Below are 16,038 nucleotides of genomic sequence, written 5' to 3' on the forward strand. Positions count from 1 at the left end.
TGTCCATTTGGCAGTGCAGGGTATTTCCATCAGGGTCACCACAGACTCTGTTGGGTGCGTGCAAATCATGGCATGACTGATGCAAAGCAGAAGTGTTTCCTAGGCCAGCTTAGTGCCCGTGTAAGATTGTTCATCGTACCTGAGAACATCTCCTGAGGTAATCAAGTGCRGGAAGGCACAAGTCTGTAGATGCAGATCCTGATCCTGGCACACAGTCACCCATCTCCTTACAATCTACTTCCCCTGGGGACAGGACACAAGAATAGAAATAAACAGAGTATTCGCTTTCTTTTCTCATTCAGTTACGCCCTAATGTCCAAATAATTCAGAAAACATYCCTGGTTTGATCTTCTTAGATGACAACCAGGAGACCCCCACAACCAGGTGACACCCCACAAACAATACAGTAATACTGGTCACAGTTTGTACATGAATTTTTATATGAGTAAATGCTTTAATAAAAATATGCCTATTTAATACGTCTTTAGTAGAGCCTAATAATCATACATTGTATTATCTGTTATATTCACCCCACTTTCTTCCAGGGGTGTAGGAATTACTTGCTCAAAATTATCCTTTGCTCAATTGCTATACTAATTTTTTTCTATTCATTTGCACCTCAGTGCCCATGAAAATTCTTCTACCACAAGTTCTTCCTATTTGTTTATTCATTGCTTAAATACATAACTTTATATTCTGCACTACTACCCTTCCTTCTGCTGTCTAATGCAGGTGTCAAGGTCTCAGTTCCAACTGTATGACACATATCCTCACTCCAGTGCCTCACTGTGGCTGATATTACCAACCTACATCAKCAGATTGCTCCTTTCAGGCCAGCTTCACTCCATTCACTTCCCCATTTTCCCTGTCTGCCAGTCTGTCTGCCTGGCTCCCCTCACAGTCAATTTTCTGCCCACTTAGAATACTTGGGTTATAACCATTTTTCCAGTTTAGCCAAATATTTTCCATTCAGTGCCAAATCAGAAGCTTTGATAAAAGCCTATAGGCATTAACATTTTCTTGCCTTAAAAGCTATTCCTGTCATGAAAAGCACAAGATAAATATTAAATCCTTTTAATATATCCTACTTTGTTCTCCTKTCACTATATTAATTTGCTTTTTCTATGCTTTTAACTATTCCCTCCACAATGGATTTCAAAGTTTTGTCTACTAGTGAGATCAGTSAAGTCAGCCAGTGAAGTTTCAGTCCCTTAGTTTTGCAATAAAATGCACATAGAATTTTATTTGCTTATGTATCCCATAGTCATATTACCTTTAACACAAAAAAAAAGATCTTGTTTTTTGATATGTGACTACAAAGGGGTCAAAATTATCTCATGAAAGCATGAAACTTAAAGAAATATAAGACAGGCTTTTAAGCTCTCCAGAAGAAACATGAGTTCCCTCTGTTGGTACTGGACATGCAAGTTTATTCCTCTTTTGTAGTAAYAATTGCAATTACAATTACATCACAAGCTGAATTCTGTTCATGTTGAAATCAATGGTGAAATAGCTCATTGAGATAAGAGTAACATTAAAGAGTAGATCTGCTATACTTAGGTACTTCATTTAAATCAAAAAGAGTTGCCTGCATACCTAGAAACCTCTGCGAATTAATATACATAYAGAAACCAAAAGCCCCATTTTTATCACTACTTAGAAGTTCTGTAATTTATACACTTGAACAGCCACAGTTCAATGAAAAGTGTCAAATTCTAATGATCAAGGCAAGCTATGGATCACCAGCATGGAGACACAACGACCCAGAACCATTTGCCTTTGTTCTGAAGGCTGGTGAAGCATGACGATTCCTCTGCAGGGTCACCCTGACATGCTATGCCTGGGCTCCACTGCCCGCAATGTGAAATGTGCCCAGCTCTGCTGCAAACAATCCATGCTGTCTCTGCACAATGCCAGGCCATTTCTGCAATATTCTAGCTCTGGAGGGTTTTTTTATAATTATTATTTACATGAATATAAGCAAGTCCTGATGCAAATTAAGATCAAATTAGGAAGCACACAACACTTAATAGTGAAATGCATCTTTGCTGCTATAAAACCCTGAAGAACTGATAGTATTAAAAATGTCACAGAAATAATCCCTGGGGTTTGATTTTATTTTTTTAAGCATTCTGGATTTAARTTCTTCACTGCCCCTCTCTTTCCTACCTTGCTGTTTATTACATAACTGGATTACCCGCTTCTGCAAGATCAAGCTTAACATATCATGACTTAATAGTAAAGGAAAATATTTACCCAGTCCTTTGACAAACTTCATAAGGCACATAATATAACTGGTGGCAGCATTGGCAAAGACCTGGATGTTGTCGGTGTTTAGAAATGCTTCAAAGACATCGAACACTGGAGCCTGGCGTTTCCCTGTGGAAATAACAAGATGAGAACTCTTTCCCGCCCCCTCTTAAAAATAATTTTCTGTTTTTCACTAATTTAACTGAATCTGTAGAATCTTTTCTATTCTGGGCAGAGACAGAAATGATCTTAAAAGTGAAACTTTCTCTTGCTCCTGAGGCAACTCACATAGACATTCATAGGAAGTGATAGAGATTCCCCCCTTTTCCYAGTTTGACAAATACCACTATGTGGATTTTAATGGTAATTCTGAAATATGTGATTCATAGAGGCGAGGGCTAGAATGTTGGTTTTATTTGCCCTGATTTTGGGTAGCAGGAGGGCCACAAAGATGGCTCCTGTGAGAAGCTGCTAGAAGCTTCCACCAGGTCCAGCAGAGCCAATCCCAGATGGCTCTGAAGATGACAGACATCCTGCTGGCCAAGGCTGGGCCAATTGGAGATGTCGGTTACGTCTCTGTGATGACATATTTAAGAAGAAATCAAAACAAAGTGAGTACACAGTTTTTTCTAGCCAGAGAAGAGGAGGAAGGAAACAACATGGAGACACCAAGGTGAGTGGAGAAGGAGGGGGAGGAGCTGCTCCAGGTGCCGGAGCTGAGATTCCTCTGCAGACCGTGGTGATGACCATGGTGGAGCAGCTGTGCCCCTGCAGCCCATGGGCCCCACGGGGGATGCAGAGATCCACACACAGCCTGTGAGGGAGGTGCCCACACTGGAACAGGTGAATGCCTGAAGGAGGCTGTGCTCCAGGGGGAGACCCAGTGCAGAGAGGAGCCCTGCTCCCAGGCTGGAGCAGCCTGTCCTTGGAGGACTGCACCTATGGATGAGTGATCCACACTGCAGCAGTTCTGGGAGGACTGTCTGCCTGTGGGAAGGAACTCATGTTACAGCARTTTTGGGATGACTGCTGCTGGTGAGATTGGACCACACTGGAGGAGTTCGCAGAGAACTGTCTCCCATGGGAGGGACCCCACAGCACAGCAGGGAAAGGACTCCTCTCCCTGAGCAGCAGAAGAMGATCTCGGTGATGAACTGACCAAACCCACMACACCCTRTTCCCCTGTGCTGTCAGTGGRAAGGAGGGAGGGGTTRKRGGGAAGAATRGTGTTTTAAGGGCTTATTTTGACCTCTCATTATCCTCCTCTGACTCAGACAGTAATAAATTCACTTTGTAACTCTAAGTGGAGCCTTTTTTGTCCTTGGAATGCTTTCTCTCAGTCCTTATCTCAACTCACAACCTCTTCATTTAAGTTTTTTTCCTCTCTTCTGCCCAGATGTGACAGGTGAAAGCGAGTGAGCAGCAGCTGTCATGGGTACCTGGCATTTGGCCACTGTCTAAACAATGATAGTCTGTTCAAATGGTCAGAGCAGGTCTGAGTTCTTAAACTGAGGAGCTAGTACTTCTGTTTGGTGGAAGYTTCTGTTTAGTTTCTGGTTTAGTTTTTGATAACTTCCAGGATGACATCAATCATGCAGAAAACTATTCAGACCATACAGTAACAAAACAGCCTTGCTTTTCCTAAGTACATTATCAGTCTTCAAAAGCTGTGTACRCCTGCATTCAGCCATCAGCTGTAACAGATATCAGCAATGAAACTTAGGAGGAAAAGCACATCTTTTACACATGACTTGTCACATTTAAAAATACCTTCTAATGGGACAAAAGAACAGAAAAAAAGGATTTTCCTGTATTAACCCATTTCCATACAAGCAAACATCTCTGGGAGGGATACACATTCTTACAGAAATGAGATCTGTAATTGTACTAGGAATCTGAAAGTCTTGTGATAAACTGCCTGGACGAGCATTTGCCTAGTTTATCACACAAAGTTACCCTGATGCCACAGATTTCATACAGTAAGGAAGACAGTCCACAGGAGACATGCTGGTTGTACACACTCCTTTCTCCAGCTGGACAGTGACAAATGCTCAGCCAAGCTCAGTACCCTTGCACTACTGTCCTGCTCAAAACTGTTCAAGAAGGCTTGAAGCATTTCTTTCTCATTCTACTCATTTGTAGAAATGTAGAGGATAAAAAGTGAGAATACCTCTACTTTCCCTCCTACCCCGACTACCAAGTCAGATCGTTCAGTACCATACTGGAATGTTGTAGTACCACTGTTCAGTTTGGGCATTTAAATATATTGAGTTAGTGACTGTCCCCCAGGGAATCAAAAGCACACATGAAATAGTCAGTGCAGTAAGTCCTTACCCATAGAGTATTCTCCTACAAGGTACTCTTTAACCTCTGACTTGCTGCTGCTGTGTACCGTTTCCAGGGCACTGAACAGGGGTCTCCATCCCGACTGGATCTGGGTGGAACACATTTCCACCAACTCTCCTATAGACGTGATCACCTGCAGCCAGTGTAGGAGGAGTTAAAAGAAAAAAACCCAAAAATCAGAACTGATAATACCGATGATCTTCAGAAGGAATGAGSATGTTTCTAAACACATTCATGGATTTCCCTATGACAGTCTAGACTAATTAATTATTTAAATTGTTTTAGATAATAGAAAAATTTTATGTAATTGCTTTAAACTCAGGTCTACCATCTCTATGCTCTGCCACAATGCTGGATTAGGTAGGCAGAACTTTAATGATTCAGTTTCTTGAATAATTAAGGGGCAGCATCCCAAGGGAATTTAGGAAACACTCTGAGGTGGACCAAGTGCACTCTGGAAACCATTCTTATGTGTGTGGTAGGCCAGATACAGCCACACTGACCAGAGCTGACTTGCCTGGTCTTGGACGTCCTCATCACACAGCTCCAGCTGCATGATGCGCTCAAACGGGCGGAAAAGCGCCTCGTTGAAGTGAAAGTGAGAAGGCTCATTCCAGTCCATCAGCACTTCGGTGAGGATGTCGTGGATGAAGGAGACAGCCTTCTGAGACACGTGTCTCTCCTTGTGACAGGCGGCCTGCAGGGAAAGGAGAAGTATTAGAATGTAAAAGCAAAAAGTTTGGATTTAGTCAGACACTTTTAAGGGAGATAAGCACTGCATATTGCTAAACCTTAAAAACTGTTTCCCCACTGCAATGAGAATGGGAGAGTACTGCCATGGAAACAGATGACTGAGACTCTGAGCTGCCTGGAGGTCCACAGATGTATGAAAGTTTGCTGGCAATTAAAAAAGTGCAGAGCAAAAAAGAAATAAAATACTAAAACTCACAGAACAGAACTTTYGTGAAATGTTGTCTTTTGTTTCAACTGTGTGACCATTTTTCCTTTCAAAAGGTARTAGTTAAGCTAGCTTTATGTGGGAAAAGAAAACCTGCATCCTTTAATGGGAAGAACGGCAAGGATGCAGACCTTGGCTGGGAATAAAGGCAGAGGAGCCCCTTGGGTGGTTACAGTTTTTTCACCAGACACAATTTGCATCATATTGCAAAAGTCCAACACCCTGTCCCTGGGCCTGCCCATTTAAGTCACTTCAAAGCACATTCCTTAGTGGCAGTATCACAATATATGACACATATGTGTATACAGAGCAGATTTGACAACGTTGAAGGTTGTTACACATTTTAAGAGCTATCAAGCCTTCTCCATCCTTTTCAGCTTTGTCGTTTTGTGCACACATTCCCATTTTTGTCCCCCATTCCTACCTCTACAAGGTGAGGTGCCACCAGGCTCCAGCAGCGCATGATGTGGAGCAATGGGCGGGATTTACTCCTTACAATTCTGAGCATGGCATCACCAAGTCGGAACARGTGAAGTGCACTTCTCCTGTCCTGTGTAGATTTTACTTCACCTACAAGGATGTATAAGAATAAATGCAAGCTTAGCATCAGCTGTTCCTCCGCTCCTAAATGTCTGAACTGGAACTAGAAATTGTTTATTAAATAAGTGAGGAGCTGTAGTGGGGGAGAGAAAAAGAAAAAAAAAACCAACCCAAAAACTATGTAAAACACAGCCTATACCTGTGTAGGTAAAAGAACAGGAAATGGCCCCAAATTTTAAAAACAACTTACAAAACATACTTTATTTTGATTTAAGTGGTGACCTTTTTTTGCATATTGAAGACAAAGGCTTGGAAAAGTAAGTTAAGCAAGGATTTATTAATTGATAGTAAGCCCCAAAATGGTAGGTACAAAAGGTTTTAGTGACATCTACAGGAAAGAATATAAACTGCAAATTATTTAGCTTGGTTATTTTATTTTGTATTTCTTATTAAGCAAAGGATACAAAGAACAGAATGTSAGAAAATGTTTTTCTGTTCCCCAGTCACTAATAATTGTTATTTCCTATTAAAAGGGATCCATCTTCCAYTGCTTTTACAACATTTTGAAAGACACCTCATCCTCTCATTTAAAATACACTGGTGCTTTTATCTCTAATAGAAGATGTAATCAGGGAACATATCACTTTTAAAATAAAAAAAAGAGCACTTAATTCCTCTATCCTAATTTCAGTATTACAACTACTGTTGATTGACTACCACATACATTATGAGTACTGTGAGGTACATGCTCTAGTCTGTTGGGGAAAATCAAACAGGACCAATCCCGTTGCTTTATTTAACATTCTTTGTTTGTGTGCTTTCCTCTCTATCATGCATTTTCTGAACACTTCTGAGATTATCTACAGTCAAATGTCTAACCTAAATCCACTGTCTTAAGTCTAGATTCACCCAAGTTTCCATACTGGACTAGGGTCAAAAACAGAGCTATGATTATAAATTGGTGGACAATTAACACCCCCAAAGTCCAAGAACCAAATGGATGTCCTGCCATGTGTTTCAAAGCAGGTGTGGAGGTGGTCCCTGTCCAAAAAAAGTGCTCTGTCTTTTCTAAAGCTTTTGAACTCTTCCTACAGAAAGATCTTACTAAACTACATACTGTCCTACTTATGCCTTGAAATTTCAATTGGAAAAAAAATTGTAAGAATACAAAGTAAGTCCTGTAAGCAGCACATTTGTACATAAAACATTCTGTAGGGGATCTTTAGGTGATTTACCTGGCATTGCTAATGAGTAATCAACTGTATCTGTGACTGAATGGAAAAGCTGGGCCTGAGAAGCCTTCTTGAGCTGGTAAAGGAATCCTGCCAGTGCCGTCAAGTTTAACTTGTCAGCAGCATCTTCAAAGAGCCTGTAGGTAAAGAACAGAATCTAACTGAAAAATTAATGAGATGCAAACTTAAATGTGCRTGTAAGAGGAAAACTCTTATCTGTATGTGGCTTCTATGTGTTTCTTTGGTGATATATTGAGTTATTAAGGGCTTTTTCATTCACACAGTGCTGCAGCAAGACTTTGATCCAGAAGCTTTATTAATTGGAGGGTGGAAAGCAAGTTGCTACGGATCAATCAGAACCCTTTCAAGATTCAACTATGGCACTAAAACAAAAAGTCACTTTTTCAACYTATCTTAATGCTATAAGCCATTCATGAAACAGTAATCAAAAAAACAGTTGAAATGTGCCCAGTCCTCACTACACAGATCAAAGCTTCACTGACTTCAGAGTTACATCAGTTTGCTCCATCTGAAATTACAGACCCTAACTTGAAAAACGAATTAATTCAAGTCTTAAACCTAAGGGTACCGTACCTGAATTGCTGTTCTGGAATATTGTGCTGGTTTTGGCTGGGATAGACTTAATTTTCTTAACAGTGGCTAGTATGGGACTATGTTTGGTTAAACAATGACAAATACAAGCAAGAGTTGTTATTTTTGACTGCGATGAGCTCTTAAAACTTAACAGTTAAAGCCTGTACATATAAAACAGTAAGTGTGGTTGCACTGGAGGGGAGCTCCCCRGGGATTACAATGAAACTGTGTAGCCAGAAATGGACAAAAATATGATTTTCTGATTTTGCTTTTAATGAAAAGCTTTCCATATCCTAAGTAACGAGGGATTGAGTCCTAATAAACATTCACACTTAAGTGAAAGGGTAGAAATGAAACCAGCAATACAGTATTGCTATTCTCTAATCCTCAGAACCAAGTTGTATTTTAAACTTCCTAAACAAAAGGTATTTTTATGCCTAGRGTCAAATTTCTACAAGAAATTTATGCATTACTTTTGCATAAAAGGTGAAAGGGTATTTAATGTAGCCATTCTGTGACCATGCTTGGTGGCCCTTCCTCTTCTGAGCACACTGGGGAAGCCTGACAAACTGTCCATGTAGCCCTGACAGAAGCAGCTGCCTTCTAACTGACACTGGTCTTGTCAATGGTCCCTTCCCAATGGTCAGGACAAGACACCCACTTATTTTGTCTGCTTTACTGAATATAATAGATCAATTTACCTGCAAGAAATAAATCCACCACTCTCAGGCTGCATTTGATTGGCTTGGCACATTCACTGTTGTGTACAGACATACTAAGATCAGTACTTGCAGGTACTGCAGAGATGAAAACCCCAGCTCTTTTAGACACTGCTGGCTGTGACAAACATGCAGCTCTCTTGTGAAATTCAACTGAATCAAGTGGCTGCAATGAACAAAGATTAGACCCACTGCCACACAAAAAGAGCCATTTTGGTACTGTTTTGGGAACAAGGATTTTGGTTCCTGTCAGCAGTGCTTTTACCTGTCAGCTTGCGTGGAGAGCGTGAGAACAGCCTTGGCWGCACTGGTCCCACACAGCAGACTGCCTCCACGGAAGTCAAAAGCTCTGCCCTTACTGYTGTCCTTGATGAGATCCTGGATAGAAACTGGCTGAATGACAGGATGGCTGCTGAGGGTGGTCTCCTGCTCGGGGGTCAGTTCCTGAGGAGCATCCCCAGGCTCAGAGTCTGGGTGCAGCCCKCCAGGTGCCTGCTGTGCCTGGGTGATGGTCAGGGAGGGCTGGGCAGCACCGTCACTGAAGTGGGTGTGCTCCAGCGTGCTGATGTACTCACACACCCTGAGAACACACAGGAGATGCAAAAAATTAATAAATCCCCCAAACTAATAATTCCTCCCTGCACTAATCACAGGACTATTTTTCTCAAACCATACACAGATGATTTCCAACTCTCAGACTACCCATAGATAACCTTTCCTCTTAGATCTTTTGGCTTCTCATGTGCTCAGAGAGCAAACAGTTTGGYGGAGGTGCCTGAAAAGCCCCTTTGGGTTTCTAGGTTTGCCACAGTCTGCTGGTAACTTTGAAGCTTCTAAGCACTGATTTTGTACCTGAGCAGTGGTGGAAAACAGCACCATCTTTTCTTTTAGAGATACTAGCAGTTAATTAATTCTGACACTGTTTATACAGAACATTCACAGAGTCTGCAAAGCCTTTTTTCTCAGTCCCTTACTTTCAGGCAGCATGGTACAAATTCTGGCTATTTTGGAAAAGCTGGTGAATACCTGAACACATGAGGCCAACAGTCCTGATTATGGCTTCCCATCTCCAGACCCACATTAAGGACTGCATCCATACACAAAACATGAGCAGTGTGCAGGCAGACTCCCTGTACTTTCCCCATCTGCTCCAATTTCTGCTCCACTTTCTGTTTCACTGCAGCATGAAGRAAAAATAGTTAGCTTCTCCATCTTTTAAACAAACATTGGTTTGTAAGCAGGGTGATGGCAAAAGATTACAGTCTGTAATTTATAAAAGAACATAAATTTGGGACAAAAAAACCAAATCAGAGAAACTTATTTCTTCCTAATAAACCTAAAGTAGCTTTAAAATTAAAATCCCTTTTGACTGATTCTATATACATTTAAAAATTCAATGCTTGATTGACACCCTCCACCCCCAAATTCACATCTTGTTGCCCACAGTTGCAGATTGTCAGTGATATTGCATGTTTCTCTTCAGAGATGGCTGACTGGATATTTACTTGCTTTTACCAAAATCTCCTTTCCATGGAAAAAAAAATTATTTGTGGATTTTACATGTATTTTCAAACAAAAGGTTTCACCAAAGAGCTTTTATTAGTGAATACTCTTGTAAAAGCAAAACTAACCTTGATCTGAGCTACAACCATTTGGACCTATTTATTTTTTCTGAGAATCCCCGAAAAGCTTTGTTTTTATTCTGCATTGGAATGGAAACAAATTTTGAAGCTTTGCAAGCTTTCACAGAACAGATCTGTTGGCCTTTGGCCACTGCTACAGCTTCCTCTTTGCTTCAGCATGCGCTGGCCAACTCATTTCAGTCATGTCCAGTAGAGCAGTCAAAAGCTTGTTTAAGCTCAGCTATTTTCAATTCTGTTTTCTCTACCAAGACACCAAATTTAAGYGCCAAACAGGGTCATTTGTGCAACACTGTTTTGTTATGGGCTTCTGGCCATTAGAAATTTAGCGCAATCAGAGAAATTTTGTGTACTTCTCCAAACAGTCACTGGAGACAACAATCGACTTTCATTGACTTCCACTGAGTTTCCAATGGTGGTATAGAGATGCAGAACTTTTTATATGTTTAAACAATATAATTTTTAATTCTATTTTAATTTAACATAATTCAGAAACAGATTTAAATATCTGATGATGATGRCAAAAAATAATCAAGGATGTCTAAACCAGACAGGGAAAGGTTCACAAACTCAGCTTATATTACCACCAAAAACACAAAAATCCCCAAATCAGTTTTTTTCTCTGATGAGCTCTGGTTGTGCTAATATCACAAGGCTTAAAAAGCACACCCTGAAAAATACTGTTGGCTTACCCATTGTTCCACTGACTTCAGTTCCATTTAAAATATAACTAGTGGAACACAATGTTAAGAGACTAAGACAGTAGGACATGTACTGAAGACACACAGTGCACATGCCTACAAGTAAATGGTGCACAGCAGAAGAACGACAGAGGGAAATGACACCATGTGTGGCACAGCACTTTCCAGCTGCACCTTTGCAGGCAATATAAGATGACGTAGGTAATTTAATCATCTAGTTACCTTGAGCTATAGCATCACTGGGCTCTTGGATTTCTTTTTCCTCTTTTTCTTCTTGGACACAGGAGGCCGCAGACATTTGGGCAAGAGCAGATGCACAATTAGCAGCAACTCCTGTAAAGCAACAACACAATTACTGTATGGCCAACATTTCCTCCCCACTCCCATAAAACCTCAACAAGAGGTAGTGTCAAGGAAARTTGGCTGGATATGTTTATGCTGTAGGGCACTCTCTGTGTATTCCCACAATCCACATTCCTATGCAAAACTGGAGCAGGATGCTGCGTTTCTTTCTCCCAAATTCCTTCAAGGAAAGTTACCAAGCAATTTTATCATTCTGCCATGACATCCCCCACGCAGCAGTACCTAGAGCACAGCTCAGCCGAGCTGCCCTCCTTAGTCCATCCAGGCTCACACAGATGGAATCYTTCTCCTTCTGGTTCTGCTCTTTGGCTCCTTCTGCTCCCAAGATGAAGGCCAGCCCCTTGGAGCTGCCTGCCATGCGGCCAGTCAGTGGTGTGGACAAAGTGTCAATCAAGTTCTTCCAACAGCCAATTAAAAGGTATCGGGCAAAAGCAATTCCTAGAGCAGAAAAAACATTACTACTACTAGTAGAAAAAGACAAAACAGCAGCTTTACCATCAGTGGTAAAAAGCCAAGTCACATTATTCTCTGCATGCTGATCTACCAATTCACATGTACAATATACTGATATACTTCTAAAAAATCATTATTCTACACAATTTATCTAAAATGCTTTTGGTACGTAGCAACCCACTGCTGGTAGACACACTCATAAAACAGTCTTAGTACCTGCAACAACAGAATCATCTATCTTCTGGTTTTGGGAAAGAGGAGATTGAGCTGAAGCAGATGCCATCAGTTGGCCACCAATTGCACTGCTGCCTAAGCCGTCAATGTCTGCCAGAACATAAAAAAAATCAGATTACTATTTGACACACAGATGGTACAAGGAAAACATCTCTTACCGGCTCTTTGTTCAACTAAGTACTATTACTCCTGACTTCTCAGGTGTGCTTTTTAGTTACTCTTTCTGGCAGCCTTCTAAAGCCTTGGCATAAGGATGAGCTGTGCCCAATACAACCGATGTTTTGTTGAAGAGGGGAAATATCCCACTCTGAAATGCTGCTCTCCTGCTCTTCAAGTTACACAGTAAACAGAAMTTCCAGTAAAGATTTCAAGGTACTTCTTACAGTTCAGAATTTACCACACACTTAAATCTCGGCATTTCTCAGTGTAACATTTCAAATCTTGCTAAATCCTGTATTTAGATGTTCCCAGACCTCAGTCTGAGTCCTCAAAATGCACTGAGATCCTATGTCCTAAATATGATTTTTAGCAGATCTGTGTATGATCTCAACAAAAGCAATACAACCCTTTCTTCCAACACAACARAAGACCAGTTTCTCTGAGAAAGTTTAATGTTAGGGACACCAGGCTGATTTCCTTTCTAACAGCCTCTTCTCCACGTACTCCTGGGTATTGTTTTTTCCAAGTGTTTCCTTCATCTTCCCAGCTCAATAGCTACAAGTAATACTGAGTTTAATACAACCARCAAAAAACTTTCAGAGCAGTGCCCTTTGATCACCACTTAAAGGCTCASCTGAAGCCASTGTTCTCCMTGCATAAACTATTTTAATTACATAYACATTAAAGCAGACAGTGCATTTTATATCAATACAGTATCATACCATCCTGCTGCCTTTCAGATACAATTTGATTTTTTTTTCCCTCAAATGAAGGTAAGGATTGTTTTTAAGCATTTGTGCTCCAGGTTTTCAGCTTCTCTTGAGTGCCATTTGGCATATCCCTGGCATAGCTCAAGTCTGAACCAAGGGGAGTCCAATCTGTGGAAGGTTTCCAGGATCAGATGCCACTATTTATATTTGTACTGCACCACAGGCACACTGAAATGGCYTTGCTATGACATCAAGAAAACAGCAGCCTTACTGCTTATCATTAGCAAGTSTCAAGTCTACCAGAACTGAAGCTGACAGAATTAAGAAATGTTTTGGTTCAGTGAACAAAACTACTCTCCCTGTCTCCCAAGGACAGGTTTGATTTTTTTTAAACCCATGCTTCAAAAGCACTCTGATGATCCAAAACAAACACTTAAGTACCTGCCACAGCTAAGCGTGGTTCCTTCTCTACTGATAATTCCACAAGACACCACATATTGCACGATGACATGCTGTTCTGTATGCAATGCAATAAAGCAGCRTGTCATTGTAGCTWGTTTTAGACGTGTTTGGACATTAGYCTTGCCACCATAATACAGTACTGACCTGTCAGCATGCTGATAAGTGGAAGGCTGTGCTCCTCAGGGCTTCCCCAGTATCCAGCTTCCCCTAGCATGTTCCTTTCCAGTACCTGGTGGTACAGTTCTTCAACCCAGGCCTGGGAAAATACCATCAACACTCCACTKGACTGGACCTGCTTCATGAACTCCTTCTGCAGAGAACCATAAAAGCCAAATGTAAGACAACAGGAAGCCCTACACCATCAGCCTCAGCCTCCAGATCTACTTCTAGTAACGGACGGTGGTAGCACCAGTAGTAGACATTAGGTTATGCAAAGAATTAACAGAAGATTGCATTCTTAGAATTGTTCAAGTTGGAAAACATCTTCAAGATCATCAAGTCCAACTGCCAACACAGCACCACATCCATGTTCACCATTAAACCACGTCCTGAAGTGCCACATCCATACGTTTTCTGAAGACTTCCATAGGCAGTCTGTTTCATTTTCTTACAACCCTTTCCATGAAAAGAAATTTCCTAGTATCTAGTCTAAACCTCCCCTGGCAAAAGTTGGGATCATCTCCTCTAGTCTGGTCACTTGCTACCTGGGAGAAGAGGCCRACCCCCTCCTCACTACACCCTCCTTTCAGGGACTTGTTGAGAGYKSWRAGGTCCCCCCTGAGCCTCCTCCAGGCTAAACAACCCCAGCTCCTCACAGGACTTGATCTCCAGACCCTTGACCAGATTTGTTGCCATTCTCCAGACTCACTCCAGCATCTCAATGTCCTTCTTGTAGTGGGAGTCCACAACTGAACAGAGGATTTTAGATGCAGCCTCATCAGTACAGGGGGACAATCACTGTCCTGGTCCAGCTGGCCACACTGCTCCTGATACAGGCCAGGAAGCACAGACTGGCTCGTKTTCAGCTGCTGTCAGCCAGCACTCCCAGCTCTTTTTCYRCCAGGCAGTTTTCCAGCCACTCTGCCCCAGCCTGTAGTGCCACACTGTAGCTCCCATCCAAGGGCAGGATCTGACACTTTGCCTTATTGAACCTCATACAATTGGCCATGGCCCATCAACCCAGCCTGTCCAGATCCTTCTGTACCTGTCTCTGCAGTGGAAAATGACAAGAACAAGGAGCTCTCCCTCCTCCTACTGCAGTTAGTGCARGATGCAAATCAGATTGGCAGTTCTTGCACAGTGACAATGGGACATGCTGATCTCTGACTATTTCCACAAGGTAGGAGCAGGATCTCAAATCCAATTGAAAGAAGTTGYGGCACCTAGCACTGCCTGTCCAACAATTGGGCCCTTCTGCATTGAAGAGCCATCACAGATGAAATGGTGTCCAATTATATATCCGAATGATCTCTAAGAAGACTGTGGTGATGCTCAGGCCTGYTGTGCACAGTGATTCCTCTAGAGAATGTTCTGAGTCACAGATCTGTACTTGATCTGCTGCAGAACACACCAGAACTAAGGACAATGTTGAATTCCACTTGTTTTTGATCTAGGTTATAAATTCTCTTACACTGGAAGCACAGCAATAATGATACATTTTGACACTTTYAAAAATTTGTTCCACATATCACAACTTTTTGGTTTTTTTCAGAAAACTCTAAAACATCCTCTCCTGGGCAACTATGCTGAAAAATATTGATCATATTTTGTAATYTGCAGTTTTCAAAACAGTTTTTAAAAAGACCAAGAAGCTGAGGAATTCCAGGTGCAACAAAAATAATTTCACATTACTAAGACCTACTTATTTTTTACTTTTAACTTCTCATGTCTTCATCTACAGAAATACAAATAGAGCATTAAGCAAAAAAAAAAATTGCCATTAGGCTCAAAAGCATTTGCAAGGTGAAGGTATGTTCATGCACATTATCAACAGAYAATACTTGCTATATTACATGATGCTAATCTGTTCTGAAAATAGTTTAGCCATCAAAATGACTGTGACTTTAATGACAATCAGTAAGCAGCATTCATTCCCACCAAATCACAGAGAAGCTGTGTAATTCAGATGCATGACACTTATCATGCAARATTCATAAGCAGCTTGGAGAACGCTTCATTTGCAATTACTATTTCTCCACTTASCAAGCAGCCTGAATGCTTTATGTGTGGGCTGGTTTATGTGAAAGGAAGCAAAATAAATTTTCATTTTTTAAAGACAATTATCCCCTATTCCCCAACTCACCAGCAATACAGGGGCTTGGGTAGGCTTCTTCCTGTAGTAATCCGAGTTTGCCAGTTTTAGGTTGAGCAGCAGAATGTAATGTGATACCACGTAGAGACTGTCTGCATTCATCAGAGTCTGGAAGTTGAAATTTAGGTTTCCCTCAAATCCTGGTGAGTGCATCATACCTAACAAAAACACCAAGTGAGCTCTCACATTTTATACAGATTTTTCCTGGGAAAAAAAATCAGAAACTATCCCTAGTGTTTTGGCAGCAACAGATTGCTAGAATAGTTAACGAAGCATCAGTATTAACGAATAGTTATAGAATCATCATTTACTCTACTAAAAATACTAGAACAGGGAATAGAAAAAGAAGTAGTTCATCTAGAATGT

The 16,038-nt window shown here is 41.2% G+C and overlaps 1 protein-coding gene across 3 annotated transcripts in view; it reads right to left on the minus strand.

Annotated features, from left to right (window-relative positions):
* ARFGEF3 (ARFGEF family member 3) overlaps window positions 1-16,038 on the minus strand; it is an 88,401-nt gene that overhangs the window by 20,525 nt on the left and 51,838 nt on the right. For all 3 annotated transcript variants that reach the window (XM_057370919.1, XM_057370917.1, XM_057370916.1), the window contains 13 exons: window positions 15,664-15,830; window positions 13,506-13,671; window positions 12,013-12,120; window positions 11,566-11,781; window positions 11,203-11,313; window positions 9,666-9,816; window positions 8,905-9,219; window positions 7,330-7,463; window positions 5,979-6,124; window positions 5,114-5,293; window positions 4,585-4,729; window positions 2,257-2,379; window positions 140-243 (listed from right to left, as the gene is read on the minus strand). In XM_057370919.1, the coding sequence (XP_057226902.1) occupies window positions 140-243; window positions 2,257-2,379; window positions 4,585-4,729; window positions 5,114-5,293; window positions 5,979-6,124; window positions 7,330-7,463; window positions 8,905-9,219; window positions 9,666-9,816; window positions 11,203-11,313; window positions 11,566-11,781; window positions 12,013-12,120; window positions 13,506-13,671; window positions 15,664-15,830 (2,066 nt within the window). The remainder of the gene's footprint in view (window positions 1-139; window positions 244-2,256; window positions 2,380-4,584; window positions 4,730-5,113; window positions 5,294-5,978; window positions 6,125-7,329; window positions 7,464-8,904; window positions 9,220-9,665; window positions 9,817-11,202; window positions 11,314-11,565; window positions 11,782-12,012; window positions 12,121-13,505; window positions 13,672-15,663; window positions 15,831-16,038) is intronic.

The sequence above is a fragment of the Malurus melanocephalus genome, unplaced genomic scaffold, assembly GCF_030028575.1.
Source record: "Malurus melanocephalus ecotype Western Australia unplaced genomic scaffold, MMel_1.1 scaffold_136, whole genome shotgun sequence".
NCBI lineage: Eukaryota > Metazoa > Chordata > Aves > Passeriformes > Maluridae > Malurus > Malurus melanocephalus.